Source organism: Crocodylus porosus, unplaced genomic scaffold (genome assembly GCF_001723895.1).
Source record: "Crocodylus porosus isolate Cpor-Errol unplaced genomic scaffold, CroPor_comp1, whole genome shotgun sequence".
NCBI classification, from domain to species: Eukaryota; Metazoa; Chordata; order Crocodylia; family Crocodylidae; genus Crocodylus; species Crocodylus porosus.
The window spans coordinates 70,214,246-70,240,873 of record NW_017728931.1 but is presented as its reverse complement, the minus strand read 5'-3'; the positions used below and the strand labels follow the sequence as shown (position 1 = coordinate 70,240,873).

At 40.6% G+C, this 26,628-nt stretch overlaps 1 protein-coding gene across 2 annotated transcripts in view; it reads left to right on the top strand.

Annotated features, from left to right (window-relative positions):
- Positions 1-26,628, top strand: part of TMTC2 (transmembrane and tetratricopeptide repeat containing 2) — a 367,617-nt gene that overhangs the window by 118,800 nt on the left and 222,189 nt on the right. Inside the window, exon 2 of one of the 2 annotated variants that reach the window (XM_019543135.1) lies at positions 22,398-22,968. The exons of the other annotated variant lie outside the window; for it this stretch is intronic. Within the exon in view, the coding sequence (XP_019398680.1) occupies positions 22,398-22,968 (571 nt within the window). The remainder of the gene's footprint in view (positions 1-22,397; positions 22,969-26,628) is intronic. 2 annotated transcript variants of the gene reach the window in all.

Below are 26,628 nucleotides of genomic sequence, written 5' to 3'. Positions count from 1 at the left end.
CTTCATCCCATTTCTGGAAAAGGGGTCAGGGAGGGAGCTTCTTCTGCCTCTTGCCCCATGCAGGGAGCAATCAGTGGAGGCACTGGTCAGGGCTTGCAGACCCCAGCTGTGGTTCCCTGGGGGCAGAGGGAGAATAAACCCCTGCCCAGTCCCCTTTGCCTCAGGGGGCCATTCTGGCTGGTGTCTGGCCATGCCTTCGCACCCATCACTGCAGCACTGAGGGGGGAGCGTCAGGCAGACTCTGGCTCAGGTCCATGCTGGTGGGACAGGGAGGGGGAATTAAATCCCCTCCCTGGCCAGTTGACTTGAGGCTACTTATGGGGCTGTCCATGCTCCCTGCAAGTCCAGTGGTGATGTGGGGGAGGAGGGGGAATGCCTGACAGACTTCTCTGCCTGGCAGACCCTGGCTAGGGTTATGGGGGAAATAAATTCCTTCCCTGCCCCCTTCATCTCAGGGATCCATGCCAGCCAGTACTTGACTGTGCCCCTGTCCCTGAAGCAGCTGGAGGGGGGCAACCTGACACGGGCTACTTTGTCCTGGCCAAGCAGACCCTGGCTGGGGTCAGTGCCACTGGGACAGGGCATGGAGTGGGGAATTAAACCCCCATCTCTGTTTGCTTCACGTTACTGCTCGGTCTAGCCACGCTCCCACAGCTGGATCGGAGAGTGGAGAAATGTCTGGCAGGGGCTTCTGTGCCCTTGCCTGGAAGATCCTGGCTGAGGTTCGCATTGGTGGGATGCATCACATGAGAGGGAGGGGAGAATAAACCTCTTCCCTGCCCCCTTCACTTTAGGGGGGCCAGCATCTGGCCCTGCCCCTGCCCCTGCCCCTGCCCCTGCTGCAGCTATGGAGCAAATGGATGGGACCAGCCCTGCTCTTTGGTCCATTTTGGGCCATTTTGAAAGGGGTTTATGTGCACTGAACTTTTGTTCTGTTACAGGTTTAAACAAGTTTCTGTTCACCTAAACTGGTTTGTGTATAATTGCTGTCCCTAGCCGAGATGTTGTGATGTATTTATTTTATCGTCATTATTTTGTCTTGTCTAAATAAGATCTCTCTCTCTCTCTCTTTTTTTAACTAGTCCATCTAAAATTTGCTTCCAAGGAAAGTTGTAAGTTGTCTACAATAGCTACAAACTTGCATACTCGTACTGTGTAAGCAGCAGTAATGTACATAGACTATTAAGGTTAATGCTTACTGAACCTCAAGAGTATTTCTAATCTTAGGCTATATTATTCTCATCAGTGTAATGAAGAAACCTCCAGCATCTGTGCTTCAATAACTTGTTACATAGATGATGATAATACATCTAGTTTTGAGTGATTTAATAGTTGTTTATTAGTGAGTGGTATGAAGCACTAGATCTTTCCCATTGCCTTATAAACATAAGACAGTAGCAAATATGAATTTTAGATTTAGTGGAAAGTCATAGTTGTAATCTTTTCTGTAGGAGGAGTGTCACTATTGGCAATACAAATTTAGTAGTGAAGAGAATGCAGTTCACCAACTTTCTATAGTACGTGAAGAACGGAAAAAGATCCATTCCATTTAACTCTATGAAATCATGGATTACCCTAGATTTTATCTCTATTTCTGGTTGTTCACTTTTTGTAAAGGTTGTAATGCATGTTGTTTCCAGAAGATAGTCCTATAGCAGGATGTGGGAGGGATTATACATTTTTAATTGTCAGAATCCCTGAATTGTATAAACTAATACGATTCAGGGATTCTGATAACCAGCTGTTTTTATTTGTCTGGTCTTAGACTGTAAATTCTTCAGGACAGGGACTGTTTTCCATTGAACATTTCCACAGTGCCTTGCAGAATTGGTCTTCACTCTGATTGTGGCTCTTAAGAGCTATCGAGATGAACTAGTCTTATTCTGCTTTTTGTAACTGATTTTGACTCTTGTCTTCAAGAAGCAACTGTGTGAGAAGTCGACCAGCAAGGTAAAATGCACGGCCATTGGCAACAGAATAGAACAGTATCCATACTCGTTGGCTTGAATCACATTTCCCACTGTTTGCCATTAGGCAGAACACTTTTTTTAACCTGAATTTGTTGCATTAGTGAGACCACTGATATAGAAATTATAATAAGAAAAAGTGATGCTGCAATTTGCATGTGATATGGGCAATCTGGCACATTTCTAAGTGAACCCATTGTTTAATTGAGAGTTCCTAAATAACTGTGTTCCTGATCAGTTTTAGTGCTCTGCAGCTGGGAATAAATGTTGAATTTTGCCTTCTAATATTTTTTTCCAAGTGGGTTAGCTCTAAGTTTAGTGGCATATGTGTTATCGTTTCTGGGTATATATATTGGAATTATTAATGTAATTGTCCCCAGTCCATATTTTGTTTTCATTTAGCTGGCACAGTTCTTTGCACCTGGAAGAAGGAAATGAGCAAGAGGTCTTGTGATTTCCAGATTAGTACAGAACACAACGCCTTAATCTACTTTCTTTTGTCTTGTGAGAGTTATTGCCATTATCTTTCATCTCTTTTTTCATAATGTGGGACAGCCTCATGTTGTAGTTGTATATTCCCTTTGACCTGCTGAGATCTTTAATGTTCTTTATCTCATTCTTGTAATTAAATGTAAGAAAATGTTGGGCGATTCAGAAAGCGTACACAAAAATACTTCTACATAATTTAGCATTTTAATTGCTTTTAGCTTCGCTTCTTTTTTTTGCTACTTTCTTCCATTTTTTTGCATTTCATTCAGTGTTCCACACTAGAGCTTGGCATGTTAAGGTGCAGTTCTGCTAAGGAGCCTTTTTACTTTTTACTATGGGAAGTCTGAAATGGATGGGTAGCCCAGAATCTGAAGTCTCTGCTCCACTGTGTTCTGCTTCAGTAAGTGCATAAGGCACATCTGCCTAAAATCTTTAACTCTTCACAGGAACTTGGCTATGTGCCCCAGCTCTGACCTAATGGAATTACTGATTTCAGGGTTGCTTGGGGCCACAACCACAAATAAGCATACATGTCTCTGAGGTCATTGGAACCAGAGGGCTTTTTTATGTATATAATTTATGGTTATTGGAATAAGTGACCTGGCTTGATTATATGTAAAAGCTCCAGAACTTGAATTTAACTTTAATCTCTGACTTTGCCTGTGGCTTTAAATCAGCAACTAATGCAGCTTGTGTACATGTAAGATCTCTTGTACATAGTCTCTCTTCAGTTTTCTTAGTAGCTGAAATATAAAAATTCCATATTCTGAATAGCTATGTTTTCTTATTTAGGGCCCTTTCTGGTTATTATACTTAGCAGTCGTTCCTAACTAGGGATATATGGAAAAAAAGGGGACTTCAAATATGTAGAATGCACAGGATTAATGATGAACCTTTCTGTTGGCTTCTGTGATCTATGGACACTAATTTTCATGATGGTACTGGGGTTGGTCAGGCAGGATCTGCCTGTTATGAGCCTACGCTGGTTGCTCTTCAGCATTATTTTTTTTGCTGGGCTCCCACAAATGTGATCCTTGATAATTTTTTCAAAGGTTTTCCCACAAATAGAGGTGAGACTAACCAGCCTATAATTACTTGGATCCTCCTTCCTCCCTTTCTTGAAAATAGGGACCACATTGGCCCTTTTCCAGCCTTCTGGGATCTGACCCTGAGCACCATGAGTGCTCAAATAGCCATGCCAGTGGCTCTGCTATGACACTGGCCAATTCCTTCAGCACCCTTGGATGAAGATTATCCAGGCCTGCTGACTTAACCACATTCAGCTCCTCCAAGTGTTCCTTTACTAGGTTGGTGCTGACCATTGGTGGGCTGGTGTTCCCTTGTACTTATCTATGATGCAGTTGGGATATTTGTTTTGATCCTTGTTCAGGAATACAGAAGCAAAAACTCACTGAAGAGTTCAGCTGTGTCCCTCCTATCTGTCGCTAATTGCCCTAGCCTGTCCTCTAGGGGTCCTATGTTACCCTGTGCCTTCTTTTTGCTCCCTGTATACCACAAGAAGGCCTTTTTGTTGTCTTTAATTTTTGTCAACAGCCTGAGTTCCATTGCTGCTTTGGCCTTCCTAACGGTCTCCCTGCAAGTGCAAGCTAATGAGGTATACTCCTCCTTGGTAGCTACCCCCTGCTTCCACAGCCTGTATGCCTCTTTCTTTGCCCCTTACTTCTTTAGGTTCTTCTTTTCCCCTTACTTCTGTAGGTTCTGTTTATGAGACTAGGGTTTTGAAGCTTGCAAGTCATATTTCGGGGAAGAAAATATAAAACTGATGGGAAGGTTGTGTGTATGGTTTGGGGCAGGGGTTGTCAACTGGGGTAGATATGAGAAGGCCCTAGGAAGTATGCATGGGCGGGCAAAGATGGAGTGCTGTCACACACCATCCTGTGCAGGTGCCGCCCACCTGGCCAGATGTGGGGGGTTGGGGAAGGTTGCACATGGTGGTTGCCGCTGCTCCATGTTCAGCTGCATGCCACGCCCCCCCTCCACCCCGCATCCAGCCACTGGGGGGTACACTGACCCGAAAAGGTTGAAAACCCCTGGTTTAGGGCATGTGGAAAGGTTAACTTGGTAAACTATCCAAGATGGTTGGAGAGCAATGCCTATGTATCTTTGTTTTGGTTTTTTTTTTTTTGCAAACTGATTTTTCCAAGTTCACTGCAGTTTTCATAACCATGGATAAAATTAATATGCATAATCATTCAGTGCTTCATGGTATTAGGGGGTGGTATATAGGGTGTAACACTATTCCTGAGGGCAATACACCCTATTCATTGTTCAGTATCTTTTCTGTGTATTGCAGCATTCTAGAAGTCTGCGAATTTATGGAAGTATAAATTTTTTTATTATTGCATACAACTAATTTTCAGTGAGAAATAAATCTGTAAAATCCCAAATAACTGTGTTGCATGATCAGTATTGGGTTGTGGAGAGAAATAAGGCCTGCAAAGCAAAAACTGTTTACTCGTTATATTGCTCTAGGTTAGTTTTAATATAAAGAAATAGATCCTGCTGTTTTATATGGCTTGACAAATTATAATTTTCTTCATTAAACTTTCAGTGGCCTGTAATGTCATGGGAGAAGGCAAAAAGACGTATTAATTCTGAAGAGCCAGCTTTTCCATGGCTCTGCAGGTAGTATGTTTCTATTGCAATTGATATAAAGATTCAAGGAGAGACTATTATCCACTTAGAGTAGGGAGCTGATCTTACTCTGATGCTGCGTATTATGTACATGCTGATCTCTAGGGGAAAACAGTTTTCCTGTTCTGTTTTGATATACATATCCATTTATTGCTTCCCTATTAGTCTATAGGCTGGGGTTTTTGCCATCCTGCACTGTAATCTGTATGCATGGTGTCTGTTATTGAAGTATAAGTGTTAGCAGGGTTGAAAGATGAGTTGCACGTCTGTCAGCTTTGTGGTGTTGCTGAAGAGTCCTCAGAGATGCTAGACTTTCTGCCTTTACCATTAGGATGGAATTACACAATTTTTCTATTCTTGTATTCAGACACAGGTATGTGCCATATTCTGTGTCAACCAATCTTACCCAGAAGGTCCGGTTAACTTAAGGTACAGTTCTGTTCTGTGAACAGCGCTTTGTATAGTGCAAATAGCTTTCTTGAAATAGGCATTTATTTTTGCAGTAGAAACAACACTTTCAGAGAGAAGGATTTTAAAACTACAAATAGTCTGTATTACCTCACCCAGTGGTAATATAGGTATCCCTTATTCAGATACCAGTATAAATTAGTGTGTGTTTTGTCTGGTTCTCCAAAATAACTTGCTGAAAAATGATATCTTAAATCTATAAGACTAAACCTTTTCCTTTTCTGTACTTGTTGGCCTTTTCCTGTTCAGGTCTAAGCACACTTTGTAGGTTTGTAGTTGGAGACAAAAATCATCAAATATAACAGTTCTGACATTTTCCTTTAGCAAATCATAAATGTTTGTAGAGTAGTGGTTTAGCATAGCTTTCTTTTCCCTTTCATTCACATTTTTTCTAGGCCGTTTTTCCTGTTGATTTAAACTAATATACTTATTTTTGTAAAAAAGCAAAAGGAAGCCAATATAGTATATTTATAAATTATTATAGAACAATTCTAAATCAACAGTGCATGTATAGACCAGGAGTATACAACCCCTGGCCTGCCAGTCAAATCTGACCTGTGGAGCCATAGCATCTAGTCTGGGAGGCTCCCCACAGATTGTGAAATTTGGTGGTAGGGGAGCAGTGGCAAGTAAGATTGCCATCCCTTCCAGCTGCCAAATTCCCAAGCCCTGCAGGGCCAGATCAGGGCTGCTGTTTCCAGCCCCTCCCCCCTCCTCCAGCAATACACAGCCAAATCAGGCCCCTTCTTGCTACCCCCCACACACTGGATTGGCCCCACCAGCCAGATCCAGCCTGTGAATGGACTGAGTGCCTTCTGCCTAGCCTGTGGGGCAAAAGGTTTGGGCACCACTGGTATAGACGATTTCTTTTATATACTGGGAGAGGCATTAATTATTAATGTTCTAATATGCATTGTAAGCTTTAAATAAACCTTTTCTCTCTAAGCGTGTATTTCATTTCATGTGCAGCTCTAATTGCTTAATTGTTGAGAGGGCTAGAGTCTTGATACAGCATAGTCTTCCATGATACTGGGTTGTTTCAACTGTTGGAAAAAGATACAGTCCTCTTGCTGTACTGCTGCTGTGAGAGGTGGATGAACTGTTAATGTCACACTTGGGAGCTGAGCCAGGCGATTTACTACTGGCTTAGAGTTCTGATATCCATATGCAAAAACAGCTTTGCCTTTCAGCCAGGTATTTGGAAAGGGAACCCTATTGGAAAAGAGCTATTTATTTTTGTATAGCTTGTTAGTTGCTACCAGAAAGAAAGTGATAACTGCTAACTGAAGGTTGGCTTGGAGTTGCTAGGGCAAAAGGGTGGATTTTGTTTCAGTTTCTGAAAATTTCTGAAAAGTATCTTGCAAATGTGTGTATTGGGCACATTAAACTAATTTGGAGTGTTATAAATGGAACTACAAAGGCACTTCGGTGCTCTGTTCCCAATACGATGGCTTTGGGAAGGTACAGTCTTGAGAGAAAGAGAGAGGAACAAGGCTAGAATGAAAGTGACTGGACTATATTTGTATGCTATGGCTGCTTAGTTAAAATAAATAAATAAAAAACCAACTCCTTCCCCCCCGCAACTCCTGCTGACTTCCCCTGGGTGCTACTGCCCCTGACTCCTGTCAGCTTTGATAGGGAGCCTGGAGCGGATAAATATCTATCTTCTAAACTTTGTAGGGGCCCCGTGGGCCAGATAGAATGGCCCATGGGCCATATTTTACCCGTCCCTGAACTAATGCTGTGCCTCTTTTAGGTATGTGCTGGGCTCAATGTGGGAGTGCACTGAGTTTAAAGTACTTCTTTTAAACATCTGTAAGCAGCCAATGTGTTAATTTATAGCAGGGAATCTTCATCAACTTTCTAGTTGTTTTTAGTATAACAGAGCTGGGACCCTTACATAATGGAAATCTATACACCAAACATTAGAATTAAAAAAATCTAGATAACTGAATCTATTCCAAACTAGCTGAGAAGGCCACTGCAGCCATATAGAAATTGACTGATACATATTTTTCTCTTGCTCTAGCATGGAACCAGATAGACTTGTTATACCAGCAGTATTGTAGCCAGGAAGGTTGATCTAAAGCATGATTTCTGATATTTTTAGTAACCTTTACTGAACCTTTTGTTCACTGCCCACACCTAAAAGCCCCTCCTGCTTACACATGTGTACCCCTCCCACCTACACCCACCCACTTACCTACTCTTACACACAATATACAAAAGTAAGAACTTATTTTGAGCTATTACACAATTGTCTTTACATACACTACTCAAAAATATATAAATTGGGATAAAAATTATTTTTTGAAATAAAATCAACATATGTTATAGTAGATGTTTGATTTTTAGCATATGATTTGTTTTTATGTGTAATTTGTTAAAATGATATCTTTTGAAAGACTTTGTGAGCAGCCCTCAACAGCTCACCAAATTTCATTAAGTGGCCTCCCAGCTGAAATAATTACCCACCCCGACCTATAACTTCTCTTTCTTCAGTGTGCTAATGAGGCACCCACACAGTATTAACAAAACCTGCTTTAATATTAAATCTTCAGAGCACCATCCTGTGAACTGGGAGGAGGCTGGTCATTTTAAGTCATATTTACTAAGGTGGTCTAATGTGTTCCTGCAAAGGGAGTAACAGAGATGGGACAGATTGTATTATATTCAGCCAGCCTTATGCAAACAGTTGCTTGCATTCACTTGAAATGACTGAATATTTTTTTTTGCAGGAATAAGTATAGTTTTTTAAATTATTGGCTGGATTTATTTTCGGGCAGAATGCAATTTTATGTCAAAATCAATTTTTCTGAACTCTGCAGTAAGGCCCATTCTTTTTGCTTTAAGAAAAGTTCTCAGGAATTTTTCTGAGATGTCCTGGCCAAAGCTGCAGATAATGTTTAGCTCCAATTCTTCGTAAAGCCCTTCCAACCAAATTTTGGCCCCTTCCTATTGTGTAGGAATTTTTGCTTGATAGGCATAATCTTATTTAGGGAGAAAGAAATGCTGTGATCAACCTTATATAGAACCTCAGAAAAGAATTTTTAAGTGCTTCACTAGAACTTAACTCCTGTGTAATACTATGTTAAAACAATTTAAACCTAAGCTATAAACTGTCAAGTTTTCATTAAAAATGCTTATTTCATCATGCTAAGTTCATTGCATTTTGCCTGCTTGAAAGTTGTTTCCTGAGGTTTCCCCTTTTTCCACAGATCATCCCACTGGAACTATAGTACAGCATATCTTTGGTTTGTGTGTGTGGTGTAAATTTGGGTCTGACTCAGAATATACATCAGGGTTTAATCAGCAGGGAGGATTCCCTTTTCTACTGTTATATCTTCCTAGAAATAGCTCCTATTGCTGTCTTCTTTTGGCTTTGAATGAGACAACTTTAGGAAGTTGGATTAGGATGTTCAGGCAGTGGTGATTTTGAAGACTGGTGCTATCTGGTGGTTTGGATTCTTAGAACATACTAAAAGAAGGGCTTGGGGAGGGAACGAGGGATTGTAATTCTATATTATATGGTTTGGGAAGTCTGCTGAGTGGTGAAATCAACACAAATTAACATCCTTTGAGAACACTACAATTAAAAATAATCTTTTAAACCCTTAAAATGTCTTTTGATAGCCTTGTAGATATTTTCATGAGAGAGAACAAAACGAGAAATCATATGTGATGTCTACAAAAAAAAAGTGTTACTTCTTAGTTGGGGATGGGGGATAGGGAGATAAATCAATGCATTTGAATCATTGCGTTAAACTAGTGCAAATCTTGTGTATTGACCAGGGCTTGGTTGACAAGATTTTTGGAATGCTTCTATAAAAGATTTGATGAAAGAAACTTAATTTGAGAAAAGATAAAAATATATATATATATATATATTTGGCCTTGCTGTGGTTCAGAAGCTTCGTCTAACTCATTACTTCTTTATGCGTGTATATATCCCTGTATACCCTCATGCATGCCTGACTGACTAGAAATAAAAGCCAGAGTGCTATTAGTAGGTCCACATGTAACATTTTTAGATTTTACTTTTAAAATTTATGTCTTAGTGAGAGGCAGAAGCTGGCATTTAGAGGCAGAGGCTGCATAAAATTTTCATTTATGCTTTCTGAAATTGACACGGCAAAATGTTTGATTTAACTACAAAAAGTTCTGTACAGAAGCATCTAAAATTAGTGTTTCAGAACTAATGACAGCACTGAAATATGCCCCCCTAATATAGTAAAAAGAAAAATAATGGATGAGCCTATGGTACATGAATAGCACAATTTAAAAAAAATAGTTCCAAATGTATATATTTCTCAGATGTATTAAACGTTTCAATTTTGGATATTTTGGCTATGTCTTGTGTGCGAATAGTCAGCAGTATGCTTGTATAAAAAGGAATATCTTCATGGCATTCTTAAACTCTGACTCTCTTATCTAGATTTATGTGCATCTGTCTTTTGCTGCTGTGAATATTACATTTTGGAAGCTTAAGCGTCTTCCATTTTCTTTAGCGATAATTGTACTGTTGCTGTATTTTGAAATGGTAAAAGTTATTTATGTGTTGTTTTTTCAACGGAAAGTGGGAAAGAGAAATAGTGTAGTGTCATGTTCTTCCATAGAATAGTAAATCTAATAAGGCCCGCTGGGCCCCCTTTTATCAACTAAAATAGATTTGAAAGGGCAGCAGAGGTTCTGACTGTGAATTCTGACCATTTATCAGGAGCCAATGTTAAATTTTATATGAGAAAATACTCAGGTATTTCCTTACTATTGCCTGGCCTGCAAAATCCTTAAAAAGAACAATGTAAGCAGTAAATATCTTGAAATCTCAGCAAAGCATAATTCACAATTAGGTATTAGGTAGAAAAGCATGGCAACAAGATCTGTGATGAGCCAAGGTTTTGAGAGCAGCACAAAGCATTTTCCAGGTTCAAAAATTTAAATATCCCTTTCATTAATGTGTTGCATAGATGTACAGTACATACACACCAAGTGGTAGAGAAACTATAGGAGCAGACCCAAAGACAAGAGCCGTTCTTCTTCCTTTATTTTTATCTGTTACAGCCTGAGAGGAGACTGACAGTATCCTATTGTTCAGAGTCAGAAGATATTAATTACTTCTCCCACTCCCCTTCAGCATTAATTTTTTAAACCTTCTTCCTGACTATTCATGCAATTTTGTGTCATTCAGTAATCCTAATTAGAGTTTCACATTTTCTGTAGCTTTTTCTTTCATGTGTGGTTTGAAGATGGCTTCATCCCAAGTTAAAGAATAAACTAAAAGGATATGAGGTATGTCAAGGGTTAATACTGAGGTAGACTGATATCTTTTTCAGCATGCGAGGACAGGTTCTGAAACAACCTTTTCTCTGCTTTCTTTTTGTTGCTCTGTGTTTCTGTTAATGTTTTTATGAGCCCTTGTAAATGGGTGAGGCTGAATCTTATTTAGTCACCTCAGCCATGCATAATTTTGATTCACTTGTGCCCCAGTTCAGGAAAGCAGTCAGGCAAACTGGCGTGCTGCAAGTAACTCTGACTTACTCTCTAGATCTGCTCAAAGTTTATTTCTTCAGTCACTGTATTGTAATAGTGAAACTATGATGGTTCACGACCTATCATGATTATACCCTGTGACAGGGTCCTGCCTCTAGGGACAGCCATACTAATCCTTCCCCACCCACCCTGATTTCTTCAGTGCCTGCCCTGTCTTAGCTTGCCACCCTTTTGTGATGATAAAGATGACTTTGGGAGGGTGCCCTCAGAGTGGCTTGGGTGTTTACTTTGTCCTGCTCATTATCAGCCTGCCTAGGTCTGGCCTAGTCTCTGCCTTGAGCAAGGCATTGTTATTTCCCAGGCCACATCCATGTGTTCTCCTAATTTCTCTACACTGGGCCCTCTGGCCCTATTTGGATCCATTGGGTCCCCCCTGGCTCTAAGCCTGCTAACTGAAAAACACTTCAGCTAAATACACACAGTCAAAAAGCCTGAGGCTGAACTGATTGAATCGTTGCAGGTCAGTCTACCCTGGGTAGATTGAATTGATAAGCAAGTGAATAGACATTCACTTTTGATTCTGGAAATGCAGCCACATGCCTGTGGTGGCTCAGACTGGAAATTGGGGTGCACGTCAGCATGCTTTCTTGCTCAGCTGGAGCAGACAACTTGGGCCAAGGCTAGCTAGCCCACCCTGCGAGGGGAGGTTTGTGAGGGAAGTGCAAAGCATCCTGGGATGCTGGGGAGCTGTGAGTTAACTGATTTAGGTTAAGCTGGTTTACTGAACTTCTGTCCCAGATCCCCTCCTGATTCAAGTTAAGTCTGATACTACATCTATTCACGCTCATCTTAAACTGGTTTTGGTCATTTTGAAACCAGCTTATGTGCACTGAACTTTTGTTGTTACAGATGCGAATCATTTTTTGATCATGTATACTGTTTTATGCATAAGTTTTGTCCTTTGCCCTAGTGGCTTATCAGCCCTTAACCGTTCCTTTGCAAAGCTATGACCCTCTGTAAGCCAAAACTCTCTAAGGTGCTTTGCCTGGGGTACCTCTTAATGGCTCCCTAACTCCCCATTAGCTGTTCCCATGCTTCATGGGTAAAAACAAACAACACCCCTTAATCAGAACAACTAACCCATCTGGGTACACTTACCACAGAATAGATCCTCCTGTGGCCCTATCATCTGACTCCCACAAGTTTCCTTATCTCTATGGATCTCTCAGTAGTTAGTGTTCCTTCCCATAGCAAGATCGGAGCCAGGGTGATTCTCTAGCCCTGGAGCTAAGTGTATACATTCACTGAATCCACTCCTCCCACCTCTCCTCTTCCCCTGTTTAGTCATCTGATCCCTGATCTGAAGCACCAGGCAGGGGGTTTCTATTACCCAGTCTGTAGATATACCTTTCCACTGTGCGTCTCCCTACAGGACAAGCAGACTCACTTCTCTGTAAGATGCACTGTCTTTCAGCCAAGCGGGCTTCTCTCTAAGCTTCCTTCTTGCAGCTACTTAGCTCTACTGCTTGATTGTATTCTCAGTAACAGAGGTTGTTCATGTGCCAAAATTCAGCAGCCTGTGATTTACAGCTCATCCTGCTGCAAGTTGCATCCCCAGCCTGCCCTTTGCAACACCGCTCTTGCATCTCTCTCTCTCTCTCTCTCTCCTGCTTGCCTGCCTGTCGTCCCTCTCCCAACGGACGGAGCAGACAGGACAGCACAGCCCAGGGCTGCAAAGCATGTTGGGATGCTGGCGGACTCTGATTTAACTTGAACCAGGAAGTATCTTCAGCCTCCTCTTAGCAGTGGTGACAGCTCCCCACCCCCAGGTCTGGCTCCAACTCAGCCCTGGGGCAGGAGCTGTCAGCACCATAGCTGCCCACCCTGCCTGGCTCACCAAGGGCTGGAGTAGCCATATGCTCCATGCCTTGAGCAGGAGCAGGGACCAGAGTTGGAGCTGCAGCCTTGATGCAGGGTAAATGGGGGTGGAGGGCAGAGGCTGTGGAGGGTAGGGCTGGAGGGTGGGTGCAGTGGCTGTGACTCTGACCCTGTGCCCAGGTTGGGGCTGGAGCTGGAGCTGGAATTGTGTCAGCTACTTGCATTCCTGCCTTGTACTTAAATCCATGATGTGGAGCTTTTCCTCAATGTGAACTGTCTTAAATTTGAGGAAATATGGTATAATTTCTCTTTAGGTATGCTTTTTAAAAAAATACTTAAATATTTATGCTCCTACCCATTCATGTTCTGTTGCATCTGCCAGAGTGCTAATTGTTACTTTATTTTCATCAGATTAAAACAGCTTATATTGCCGGTTACTCTCTGCAGTTTAGAGCATGTTCCACAAGAGAGGTTGCTTTCGGTCAGTTTGAAAAAAGGAAATGGCTAGGGTCTAGTCTGCAATCTCATCTTAGCAGTTGATATAGGTGATTGGATCTATATATCCTTTATATATCCTTTAAAGAAGTAGCATGGATGTAGATATTTCTAGAACCTGTCACACTTCTACAATTATTAAGAATGAATAAACTTAAATACAAACCATGTAAGACAGGGGTGGATAATTATTTTGGCCGTAGGGTCGCTTACTGAGTTTTGGCAAGCTGTTGAGGGCCACATAACAGGCATCCGGGGCAGATAAATATTGATTTTCTAAATTTTTTAGAAGCCTGTGGCCCGGATAGAAAGACCTGGGGGGCTGCATCCAGCCCGCGGGCCGTATTTTGCCCACCCCTGATGTAAGACATAACTGCTGCCGGAAATGTAAAATTATGATGAATATGTTCTTAGTGTCTGTTGTTACTTAAAACATAGAAGGAATCAGATTTTAACATGTTGGTGTGTATTAAGTTGATCAGACATTATAGGTACTAGATATTTTTGCAAAATGTCAGTCTCCTGCCACTAAAACCAGTAGCCTAAAGTCTAAACTATGATTTTTCCAATGATCCTTGGGGAGGAAGAGGTGGAGAGAAACAAAGATTATGAAATGGAGACTGGCCAGCACAATGTATGTGCTAGACCCGTATCTGTTTTATGAGATCAAGTTGGACAATAGCTTCTTGTGTATACATTTAGTTTTTCTATTGGTGAAAGTATGTTCTATGCTTCTCAGATGGTGATGTTCATTTTTAACATGTGGGGACCATTAGCAGTGTTGAAACTGGATGCATGGTTTCATGTGTTAAATCTTTTAAAAAGCATTGCATCTGTTTTCTTACCTTGGTACTAACACCTGGATCAGTTTAGCAGTACTGCACAACTTTAGGCCATACATAGCTGTTAATTTCAAAAACATCTGCTGATTCTTGTGAGTGTGAACTGTTGGATCTTTCACCTTCTTTGAGTGTGATGAAATAACCTTACCTGAGTTGGACATGTACTTGTAGTAGTGTACAAATACATCAGATGAGCTAAGAATATTTGTTTATTGCTGGAAAGAGATGAGAAAAATATATCACTTTTTTCATCCAGCATTCATTTTTTCCTGTGGTGATGGCTAACTAATGACTTTTTTTTTCAAAATAGATCCATTTGTGGTACTGAGTAAGACATCCCACTCTCCTGGGATGTATGAAATGGTCAGATATTAAAAATTGAAGAAAGCAAGTTCTCAGAGTCTGCAGACCCTATCTGTGGCTGGCTGGAAGTAAAAATGCCAATTGTGTTGGAGCTCTGAAAAATGACTTTCCCCTGTGACCTGCTGCCTTTTACAGAGAACAGTTTACAGTTCCTTGTTAGAGTGCTGAATGCCCTTGGAGTCGCTCTCTTATTATGCCCATTAGCAAGACTGGACTATTCTGCAGGATGTAACCTAAAGGTAAACTGAGTGAGTGAAAAGACAGGACTAATATGGCATTTTGTAGTTTCCTTTATTGCAGTCTTTCCCAGAGCCAGTAATTAATATTGCAACAATCTAGATTCTCTATAGATAGCAAGTGTAAGAGGCATTACAAAGAACATCCATGCTGCTTTCCGTCATGTTGAGAAACTGGTTTTGAAATGTTTTTATCAATGAGTGCAGCAAAATTAACTGCTTTTAAGCCTAATATACATTTTTAAAAATGCCCATATGTATTAGTCTCCTTTTTGGGTTTTCTACTTGACAGGAATAAAATAGGATACTAAATCCTAACCACATACACACAGCCATAAATTAGAAGGGAGCTTGCATTGGTATAGTGAATGTCTTGGTAGTTAAGTCCAGCAGTTTTGACCTTAGTTGCTGCAGGTTTTATCAGTCTCCAAAGACTCAAAAGTAACAGCTTTTAGGAATCCCTTTTTGGCATGTGCTGCTATGCAGTAGAATTGATTCTTCATATGTGTTCTCTTGACTTAAAATAGAGCTTAATGAAAATATATTGTGGGTAAAATAAATATCTTGAATTGTATGCTTCCCTTTCTCTTGCCCATTCTTTAATACGGGAGGCATCTGTATTAATACCTCACTCAGATAAAAGACTAGTTTTTATTCAGGCCTGGCTTTTTTTCCTTCTTTCCTATCTCTGACCTGCTCCTTTTGGGAACTTCATACTCATTTTGGTACCTGATGTGGTTCCTGACTTCCTTGTAACTACTTGTATCTTTAGTGGGGGAGTAAGAGAAATGCCTTCCTCATCATTGCTTTGGGTAGAGCCATGAGCCATAGCATCTGCTGAGTGTCCTATTGCTCACTCATTGCCCCATTGTAAAGCGTGCAATTCAGATTACCCAGGCACCACTCTTGCTGGGTCTTGGATCATTTTACTGTTTACTATGTTTTTCTGAAGTCTAAGCCACTGACTAGTTTTGAATTTTGCTGTTGAAAGAAATATGGGAAACGTCCAGAAGGGTTTAAAGCCAGATCATGTGATCAATTATGTCCATCTGCCTCTGAATATATAACTATATATTGAGAGAGATTTTAATAATAATCCATATTATATGTGTATATATACACATTCTTAATTTAAAGAGTTGTCTTGACACCTTAGTGAGCTAGTCTGACACGAGATGATTTTTCACATTACTGGGATGGTATGTCCAAATGCGTCTCTAATGGCAAAATAGCGTTGAAAGTCACTGTTGTTTTGCGAAACACTTATTTTTATACTTACTTTTAATTTGAAGTTCAGCTCTATCTCCCACTTTTTCTTTGTCAATTTTTCTCCTTCAAAGGTTATACTGGGAACCTGTTTCTGTGAGCCCTAAATCCTGCATACGATAGGGATTTCTGTTCAGTATGGTTTGTCTTTAGACAGCATAAGTCAAACTTCCTACGCCTTGCTTTTTTAACTCTAAATATTACAATATGCCGTTACAGTGCCTGAATGATATCTCTCATATTTATATGAAACTCTGTATTTCTGCATCCTTATGTGTAATGAAAGACAAAAGTGTTGGCCAAGGAAGGGTTTTATTACGTTTTGTAATATAAAACAGAGTAGTACTTGAATGCTAACCAGTGGCCTATGAAAGACTGCTCTTTTGATTCACAACACTTCACTTGAATGAGGTTTCCCAATATCCTAGAGCTTTAACAGAATCCTCTTTACTTCTAAATAGTTTATCAAAAAATAATGAGAAGGAGAAGCTGTACTCCTGTTATGGGGAACAGACTGATATAAATGGGTGTTCAAGTAAATGCCATTGAACCAGCAAAGTTCTATTTCTTTTTTGATGCTTGCTGACAAATACTAGAATCTTATCTTATTTCTTATTTTTACAGACTTCAGAGGCATCAGCTGGATTCTGCACCCAAGAACAGTGTAATCAATATTGTATCTGTGATGCTTTCATTGAAATTTTGATAGAAAGGAGTTTTAAACAAGAAACAGTAAGGGCTCTGTTGGATTTGGATTTGTTGCTAAGAATGTAAATACCAAGCAACAAACATCATCTCGTGGAAGTGAGCTATTATTGCTTATGAAAGCTCATACATTTCCAGTTCGGTTAGTCTATAAGGCTCCCTCTGCATGTTACAGGTATTGTGCAATTACCTGGTTAATTGCACAATTACCTTTAGACCAGCCACATGAGTAAAGCACCATAAAAAGCTCCCACCAGCTATCATGTTAGGCCTTGAAGATGTGTACTCATTTATAGCTGGTTGCTTCTGAACTTTAATTTCCACATGTAGGAGGGTCTCCCCTGTCGCTGGGAGCCCCATCAGCTGATGTTTTTAGGGTAAATCTACCAACATAGTGATCACGTGTGTCTACACATGATCACCTGTTACATCACCATAGTAGCGCACTCCCCAGGTATAGCATGCCCCTATGGTGATGTAGCAGCAAAATTTACCCATGTGCTGTGCAGGTGGAGTAGTAACCGCCTGTACTGTGCCATGCTTTAGTACTTCCACAAGCAGATACTGAAGTATGGTGATGTAGATGCACCCTTAGAGTGTACAATAGGTGTTGCTTGTTTTAAAAAATGTAATGGGTAGGTCGGTGGGGGGAGGGGAGGCAGGAAAAAGGAAGGAAGGGTCTGGCATTTCTAGTATTTTCCTGGAGGGAAGGAAGCCACTTAAGGTAGGTGGCAGAGAAATGGTCCAAATTACAGCTGTTCAGGTGAAAAATGGGAGCACAAATTTAAATTCTCTTTTGTTCCTTAGTAAACTTGATTGTTCTTTTTGGGGGAAGTATTGTGTGCTGTGGGATATTATCCATCCCCAGTCATAATGAGCCCAGTCCTGAAATATTCTGATATTGAAAACTGCTGGTTACATACTGAAAAATCACTATATTGCAAAAGGAAAAAACAAAACCACAACATACCAACTCGGAAAAGAAGTGCCATATTTTTCATATATAGTACCACATTCTTTGTGGGGGAGAGCAATAATAGGAACATTGCTGCTTTATTCGCATGGGAATTCTGCCTCCTGAGAACACCTTTATCATCAAATGGTCATCAGCATTAAATCCCTGCACATTTCAGCCACTCTTAAGCATGCTCATGGTTTAGTAGGCTGTGATTGCTCTGTACCACTGCTCCCTTCTCCATATTCAGTCTGTTATACCAGTGAACTAACTCCTTGCGCCTTATGTTATATCTGAGAGAGGCTAACATTTAGCCTGACACCTGCTCCATTCCTGCACGAATTCCTAGTCTTCTGTTGATTAGTTTCAGAGTTGATGTTGCAACTTCAGAGGATTCAGATTTCGAGAAAGTAATACGTTACTGGACCAGATAAACACTATGAAAGCAAAGGTTGTGTTTTGTTGATGTGTTTTCCCTTTAGAAGTAGTAAATTGAAAGAATGCATGTGGGATTGTAAAAACAAACAAGGACAAACATGATATTCTGCATAAGCAGAACTCAAAACTAAAATTTTAAAGTGTTCTAGGTGGCATCATAGGGTCTTTAAAGGATTTAAATTTACCTCTTTGTAACCTCCGTATGCACCAAGCATAGGGACATGTCAGGCGTAGGCTGTCCAAAACCATTACAGCTTGCTTTTTCTTCCAGCTGAAGTGCCTCAATTGCATGCTCTCTAGTGCAGAAATTGACTCAAGTTGCACAGTTTCCTTCTAGATCTGAATTTCAAACTGTTCCCCTTCCCCAGTTAGTTGTTGATTTTTGATCTGTCTGCATAGTAAGGCATATTTCTTAACCAGTCAAGTGGCTTTTCTCTGAATGCACTCTGAGTTATCCCTCTTGCTATTCCAGTAGCAATCATACAGTATTTACTTGACTCCAAAATGAGTGTTTTTTCCTTATTCAACATGGGGTGAGGGAGAAGTCTCATCTTCATTTTGAGTATGGGCCCAGGGCAGGAAATTGGTGTAACTTGGGCTCTGATTGGGATTGGAACCATTGCTGCTGTCACCACCTGACTGGGCCAGGAGAGGTTTTGTAGTTTTGGAGGTGGAGGAGATGCCATGATGCATGAGGTGCTAGGAAAGCAGCAGCAGGGAGGCAGGGGCACAGAGAAGACCCCTACTATGCGGTCCCTCCTGTGCTTCCCCTGCCATGTGCCTCCTTCCCTCTCTGCACAAGCCACCCTGGCTTGGTCAGGCATCAGGGGCTGGGGTCAGGACAGGGGCCGGGGCCGGGGCCGGGGCCAGAGCTGATGCATAAGATAAGCAATGGGGTGGGCACTGGGAGAGCCAGTGGCAGGCAGACTAGTAGTAGAGGGGCAGGTGCCTTTGGGAGGGGGATGCAGGCACAGTGGGGGGCAAAGGGTCTGGCCACCAGCCTCCCTACCATTGCCTTCCTTGCCACAGAGGTACACATTCAAGATGACCTTCCAATAATTCAATTCTATACATGGAAAGTTATAAATCTGTTATAACAAAATATATGGAAAATTATACAGTGTAAATGTATAATTTTCTATGTATACAGTCCAGTTATTGTGGGGGAGGATGCTTTAAATTTGAAGTCATCTTGGATTTGGGTAAGTATGGACATATGTCAAGTAGTATATAATTTCTGTGGAGCATTGTATTGGCTTTTTAGACTATTGGAGTCTCATGTTTAGCTCATTCTCTACCATAACCCTCAAGTCTTCTTCAGAGTGAAAGCTTTTCAGGGTAGCTCTTTTAACTTGCAAATATGGTTGTCTTGATTTTTAGTAGAAGTAGTATCCCATCTCATTGTGAGACACAGTGCCTTCTGCCTGCGCCTTTGCTTTGGTGTCTCCAAAGTGTGCCATTATATTGTACTATCAGCAGATTATCTCAAAGAAGTGTGAAATGTTTTTTCCCTTCACCGGTTCATGTTTTAGTTTTGGAATGATGTTTTGTAATGTTGGTACTTTCTTATGAACCTCATGGTTAAAATGAGACAATGTTCTTTGGGTGAATCTGAAATCTTTTATTAGACCAGCTTAAATAGTTGGAAAAACATTATAAAGCAAGTTTTTGGGTTCAAAAACCCTTCGTCAGGCTAAGGAAGTTTCAGCAGTTGGTGTGTGCTCTTCCTGGTTGGAATGAAAAGTAAAGAAGCCAGAGGCTGGGCTGGTATGCATGCAAGATAGGCAGTCAGTGAAGATGTAGATTGAGGAGTCAATGGGTGAGAGACAGGCTGGGGTGGGGGAGGGAAGGGAAGAGAGAAGGGGGATGAATAGGGGAGAGGTACCTGGGGAGTCAGATGTCAGGCAGGTTATAATGTGTCATAAATCCAAGGTCTATATTCAGTCCATGATTTTTAGTATCCAGGAGGTTGATGAAGTGGAGTTCACAGGCTTGTCGCTGGGAAGTGTTTTGTAAGTTTCCTTTGAGGATCAGAGAGATTGGAGAGAGAGTGATTTTCTTGTGAGAAATGTGCCCCCACAGGTAATTGGGTATTCTTGTCTTCGATAGATTTCCGGTGTGCATTCATTCTGGTGCATAGTTGTTGTTTGGTCTCTTCTACATATTTTTCATCAGGGCATTTGGTGCATTGGATGAGATGTATTACATTTCTGGAGGTGCAGCTGTAAGATCCGGGAATGCTGATGGCTCTGTTGTGGGGTGTAGTAATTGTGTAGTAATTGTGGGGGTGGTGGAGGTGGGTTGACAGGTTTTGCATTTCTTGTCATGGCATGGTCTGTATTCGTTCAGTGAGTTCTGGGCCTGAGGAAGTTTGCTTCTGGTGATGAGGTTAGCGAGGTTCGGTACGTGTTTAAAGGCTAAGATGGGTGGCTCTGGGAAGATCTTTTTAAGAATAGGGTCTCTTTCTAGTATGGGTTGCAATTGTTTGAGGATTTTCTGTACGGGTTCGAGGGAGGAGTGGTATGTATTAACCAGTGGTGTGCAATTTGTGGGGGGGGTTTCTTCTGTACTGTAGCAGTTCTTCACATGGTATCCAGGTGGCTCTTTCAAACGTGCAATCTCTCTCTCTGGAGGAGTGTCCTTGTTGGGTGAAAGCCTTTTTAAGATCCGTGAGGTGGCAATCCTGGGTGTTCTCTTCAGTGCAAATTTGGTGGTATCTGAAGGTTAAAATAAGTCACTTGGCAAATGAATTGCATCAGCTGTGGTCTTTACATATAATTTATTTTTAAGATGCCTAGCATACTTGGTCCTAGACCTGGTTAGCTGTTAAGTTCAGTTCAGGTAGTGCTATGTTAAAGTAATAAGTGCTTAACATGTACTACATCATTGAATGGATATATTCTAGTCTCTATTTCAAGTGATTTTGTGCATATGTCAAGAAACTCATTATCTTCAAGGTGTGTGTTGGCACCTGTTCACACAGCTCTAGTGCATGCATGTCAGGGTGTAGCATGAATGGAGCAGTTGTACTTTACTTCACTGTGGTATATTCTGGCATGTCATGAGGTAGCATAGGTGCCTTCACAATACAAGTATTTCAAAATGCTAATAATATTCTATGTTGCATAGTTAGAATAAGTCTTCTTGAAAACTGCTGTTGTTAAACAGAGTTGTTAAAACATTACTGCAGATACGCAGGCAAACTTAGTTGAACTGTGGCCATCTTCTTGTGTTTTACCCATCTAAAATTTTTCCCCATAATGTGTTTGTAATTGTAAGTGAGGATTTTTGGATTTGTAATAAGTAATTTCACAAACTTTATGGTGCATAGGTTTCTATTGCATTGAGATCAGGCATGCAGACCACAAAGAGATTAAATTAAGGCTTTGTAGCAGTTTACTTCTACAATAAAGTAGATATAACATGAAACTGTAAACTAACGCACCTTAAAATTGCTATTTAACCAGCCACAAATGTAAGAAAATCAACCTAAAGTTGGAACTTTATCTTTAAAATACTTTGCCTTAAGCCCCTACTGTGGCATTAATGAAGAATGCAAGTCTGACAAAATAAGCATAGGGCTGTCCATGAACTGCCTCATTTAGTGACACACTTTGCATACATTGTATGACTTTATTTATATATTGCTCATCCGTGTCAATGAGATTCATAGAACATCTGCATTAAAATTTCAGAATAAGGGGCTAGTTGAGATTTTGCGTATGAATTGCTAGAGGATCAGTTTGGTCAACAATAGTATTTACCAGTTTGTCAGTTTTACATATTTCTTTTAAGTTTTTATTGTAACCCATCAAATTTTAAGCAATTGCTCCTGGGTTAGACTCAGATGAATGTCATTGAAGGGTGTTTTAATTTAGTGGATCCAGCATAACATCTGTTTCTAATGTTTTAAAAGCCAATTTATATGGAAATGTACTTTAGCAAAAAGTCAATAGATGCAGACACTTCTAACATCTATGGTATTCTAGCAGAAATTCAAAATGCAAAGTAGCACAGAGTAGTGCTGTTGTTTCTTTAATAGCATAAACAACGACAAAATAAAGACCTCTATACACTGCTAGTGCTATAGTAATGTAATGATTGATTGCTTTGATTAATTTCTTTCCCCTCTTTTTTGTCTCTTTAATAGCCGAGCTATCAAGACAAATCAGGATCTTCTGCCAGAAACACCCTGGACTCACATATTCTACAATGATTTTTGGGGAACTCTTCTTACTCACAGTGGAAGCCACAAGTCATATAGGCCTCTCTGCACACTTTCCTTTCGGATTAATCATGCTTTTGGAGGCATGGACCCATGGGGCTACCATCTTGTAAATGTCCTGTTACATGCTGCAGTCACAGGCTTTTTTACAAACTTCTCCAGAATATTGTTTGGCGATGGGTACTGGACGTTAGTTGCAGGCCTGCTGTTTGCTTCTCATCCCATCCACACAGAAGCAGTAGCAGGGATTGTGGGGAGAGCTGATGTTGGAGCCTGTCTCTTTTTTCTGCTCTCATTGATATGTTATGTTAAACACTGCTCTACGAGAAGCTATTCAACCAGCACTTGGGGATGGATCTTGGGAACAGGACTATGTGCTGGGTGCAGCATGTTGTGGAAGGAGCAAGGAGTGACTGTTTTAGCAGTTTCAGCAGTTTATGATGTATTTGTGTTTCATAAACTTAAAATGCACCACATCATTCCTGCTTTATACAAGGTAAGTGACTCTGTCCCCTTCTCTGAACCTCCTTAAATAATTTTTATAAAATACCAGTCATTGTGGTGATTTTTGAGTATGTATAATTGTTTAGCAAGTGCCAAGCCTTTGTAACATAAGTGCAGATGCCTAATACGGAAAGTGTAACTAAGTTCAATAATGATTTAATTAATGGTAGTGCTTGGCTGGAGATGCATTTCATCCATTGTTTACTTCACTTCCATCTCCTATAACCACCCTCATCTAGTTCCTGTTTAGCTGAGGGTTTTTTCTTTGTTTTTGTTATGTTTTACCAAAGCACTAACTCGTTTCATTATTCCTTGTATTCAAAATTCAGTTTAGTGTGTTTGGATGTACGAGCGCGTCAACAGATACAATCTGCATGCTCTTTTAGGGGATGACAGAGGACTTAGTATTAGAGGAGGCTTGACAAAAATGAATGTACCTGAATGTTGGCCTCTGGCTCATCTCTTTCCATTTCTGCCTTACCTAGCCTTCAGTACAAATTTGTTACTACCTTCTCAGAAGATTTCTTAGAATTAAACTAATGGCCCACAAACCTAGCAAAAATAAAGTTCTTATTCTCTAATATATGCATTTCAGTCTGTTAGATTCCATAACTAAAAGTAGGATCCAGTTTGTGCTGGACACAGTACAACTGAATAAGAAAAGGCCTGGTTTACTTTTCAGGGGAATTCTTCTGTCAGAAAAATTTTTATTTAATGCGATTGGGAATGCATCAGTTTTGTCAGGTTTTGATGGGTAATTGTCAAAAGGTTCCATTTTGATAAGGTCAAACCTTTTGCACTTTGGTTTGTATATTTTTAAAGAATATTTATGTTTATATTAATATGAAAAAGAATTAGTTTGACTTTTTAATTTTTTGCTTTAATTTTGTTTTGCCAAAAGTTGTTTTTAACTTTGTTCTTTTTCAGAATGAAAGTAAATTCCAAGTTTTGTTTTGCTCCAAGTAAGACTTGGAGAGCACTTAATTTAAATAGGCAGGGCAGACAAAGGTGGCTTCCAGCAGTTCCTTATTAAACTAGTCTGAAGTGTTTGCTTATGACACCGTGTCCTTTCCTTATGAAACTAAACATTCTTAAGAAAAAAAGAATTAAACTAAAACATACTGATGTGTAGAAACCTGAACATATAAGAACAGTTCTGAGAAGCAATAGCCAATAATATGTTGTTATGTGGTACACCTATTGATAACCAGAAATAAAGAATAAATTAATTTGTGAAAAAGGAAGTGTTCAGTCCAACTCGATAGCAAGTAGGATTGTAAGATATAGCATGGAATTTTTCAAAACTGCCTGAAGGAATTTGGTTCAAAACTTCTTTAGGCATGTTTGAAAATCACAACCTTATTCTGCAAAGCTGAGTGAGTGATTAAAAACCATATTTTAAACCGTCTTCTCATCATGCTGTGTAAATTGCTTCTAACATGCTATGTTCTAAATACATTTTATCTCACTTTTATATACAGTCAATACCAGTAGAAAGAGACTTGGACTGTTTCCTGTTGCACCTCATTTAATTTCAAGGTTCTATCATGGAAACTGTTTTGCTGAAAATAATGCTGATTTAGTTTAAATCCGGGATTCCAAAACCATAGTATACATACCGGTGAGGATACACAAGACATCTCTAGGGGTTATGTGGGAGAAATTGTGTAATGACAGATTATAATAATTGTCATGTGAGGCTGCGTCCACACAAGGATGGACGTTTGGTTCCCTGGGGACAGCTGTGCTGCTGCTAATTGTCCCTGGGGAATGCCTGTGTCGTGTGCTCTCTGATGCACAGCAAGTTACCCTGGGTAGGGGAGGGAAGGCTGGGGCCAGCACTGGGCTGGCCCCAGCAGCCTTACCTGGGGTCCTGCCACTTGGAGCCTGACTGGCAGCCAGAGTGTGGCTCTGGCCAATCAGGCTCTGGTTTTGGGCAGTGTGCATTGCCCCCTATGTGTGCCACTGCTTTATTTTTTGGTGCAGGCTTTTTTGACCTTTAGCTATCCAGGGGTCAACTCCCCCCTCCCCTTCTGCCCCCCGGCACTGCTCCCTTGCAGCACAGTGAATGTGCAATATGTGACGCTGCAGATATCTGCCCTCATCTGGATGTGCCCTTAAGGGATTAAAATGTAAAACATATGCTGGTAAGGGTAGGCGGGTGGCTGTTAAGTCTGGAAGGGAATATGCAATAAGAAAAAGTTTGGGAATGTCTGGTTGAAACCAGTCTTTATGACAGCATATCAGTTTTGATAAAACTCATTTGGGAAAATGTCCTTAGATATGGCCAATAAGTAAGGAACAGAAATAGGAAACAGCCGATTGGTGGTCAGATCATTCCCCTGGGAAACAGAAGACTCAAATGCCTGCTCTGATTTAGACGAAGAACTTGAACCTTGGTCTTCATTTCTGGGATGCTATTTTTGGAAGGAGAAGGGTTCTCAGTTTCTTCTGTTTGAATGCTTCCAAATACTTATTCATTGGAAGAGAGAAGAGGGGGAGATGCTCATATTTCACAGAAGTTTTTGTTCCAAATCAGAATAAATCTAAAAATTCCCCACAGAATTTTTTTAAAGGGATGTTTTCAATGTGTTTCATTCTAGAAAAATCAGAACAGCCAGCTGCAACTTCAGAAGGCTTTTTGGCTTTACAGGGAGAATTGGATTCAGCTTGGGTACCTTCCCTCCCTCTTTTCCTTCCTGACTTCCCCTCTGGTGGATGGCGCAGCCCAGAAGCCTTGAGAACCCTTTTTTCCAAGGCAGGGCGCTTGGCTCTCAGCACCTGGGGAGTCCTTAGAAGCCTTAAGATTCTTGCCCAAAGATGGCCCACATGTTTGGGTTGCACCAGAACCACAGACTTTAGAGCCCAGGATCCTAAGCAGTTCTCCAGGGGAGCTGTCTGGGTACCAATTTAAAGCCTGCTTGTTTTAGAAGTTTTTTTTGCAATTGGTAATCATTTTCTTGGCAAGCCCCATTTGGTGAGAAAATTCCCACTCTGACCTGTAGTTGGACTCTTTCCTTCTGTGCATTTGCTATACCTTTTATTTGTATGATTTTCAGTAAGTTCAGTTTGGCTGATTTGACTATGTGTGTGTGGGGGTGGGAGGGGAGAGACACCTCTCTAAGCAGTGGCCTAAGCAGTAATGCTGATTACAAGATGCTTTGTGTGTGTGTCAGTTGAGAAAACCTCTGGCTACTGCAAGTTTGTCCTGAATTAGACAGGAAGTGTCACTGCTTGAAGACCATGAAATGTTTCGCTATTGTGAAGAAACGGAAACAGCTCTCCATACCATTAGAAAGCTCCACAGAGCACAGTTTGAAACCCATTGATAGGGTTTTTTTTTTCCCAATCTATTTTGTTTAAGTGTCTCTGGATTCTTGAATTGTGTTTGAGATATTGCAATAGCCATATTAAATTCATGTTAAAATTAAACTCTAGTATGACCCCAACCCTAAACTTTCCCACAACGCTCCCTTGTATTCTTAGATCTTTTTTTTTTTAATCTCTGGGGATGCCTTCCCTGACATACAAATTTTAGAATAACAAAAAACAACAGAACATCGGGCCCGCACTGTTCAACATCTTCATCAGTGACTTGGATGACGGGGTAGAAAGCACCCTGTTCAAGTTTGCTGATGACACTAAGATGTGG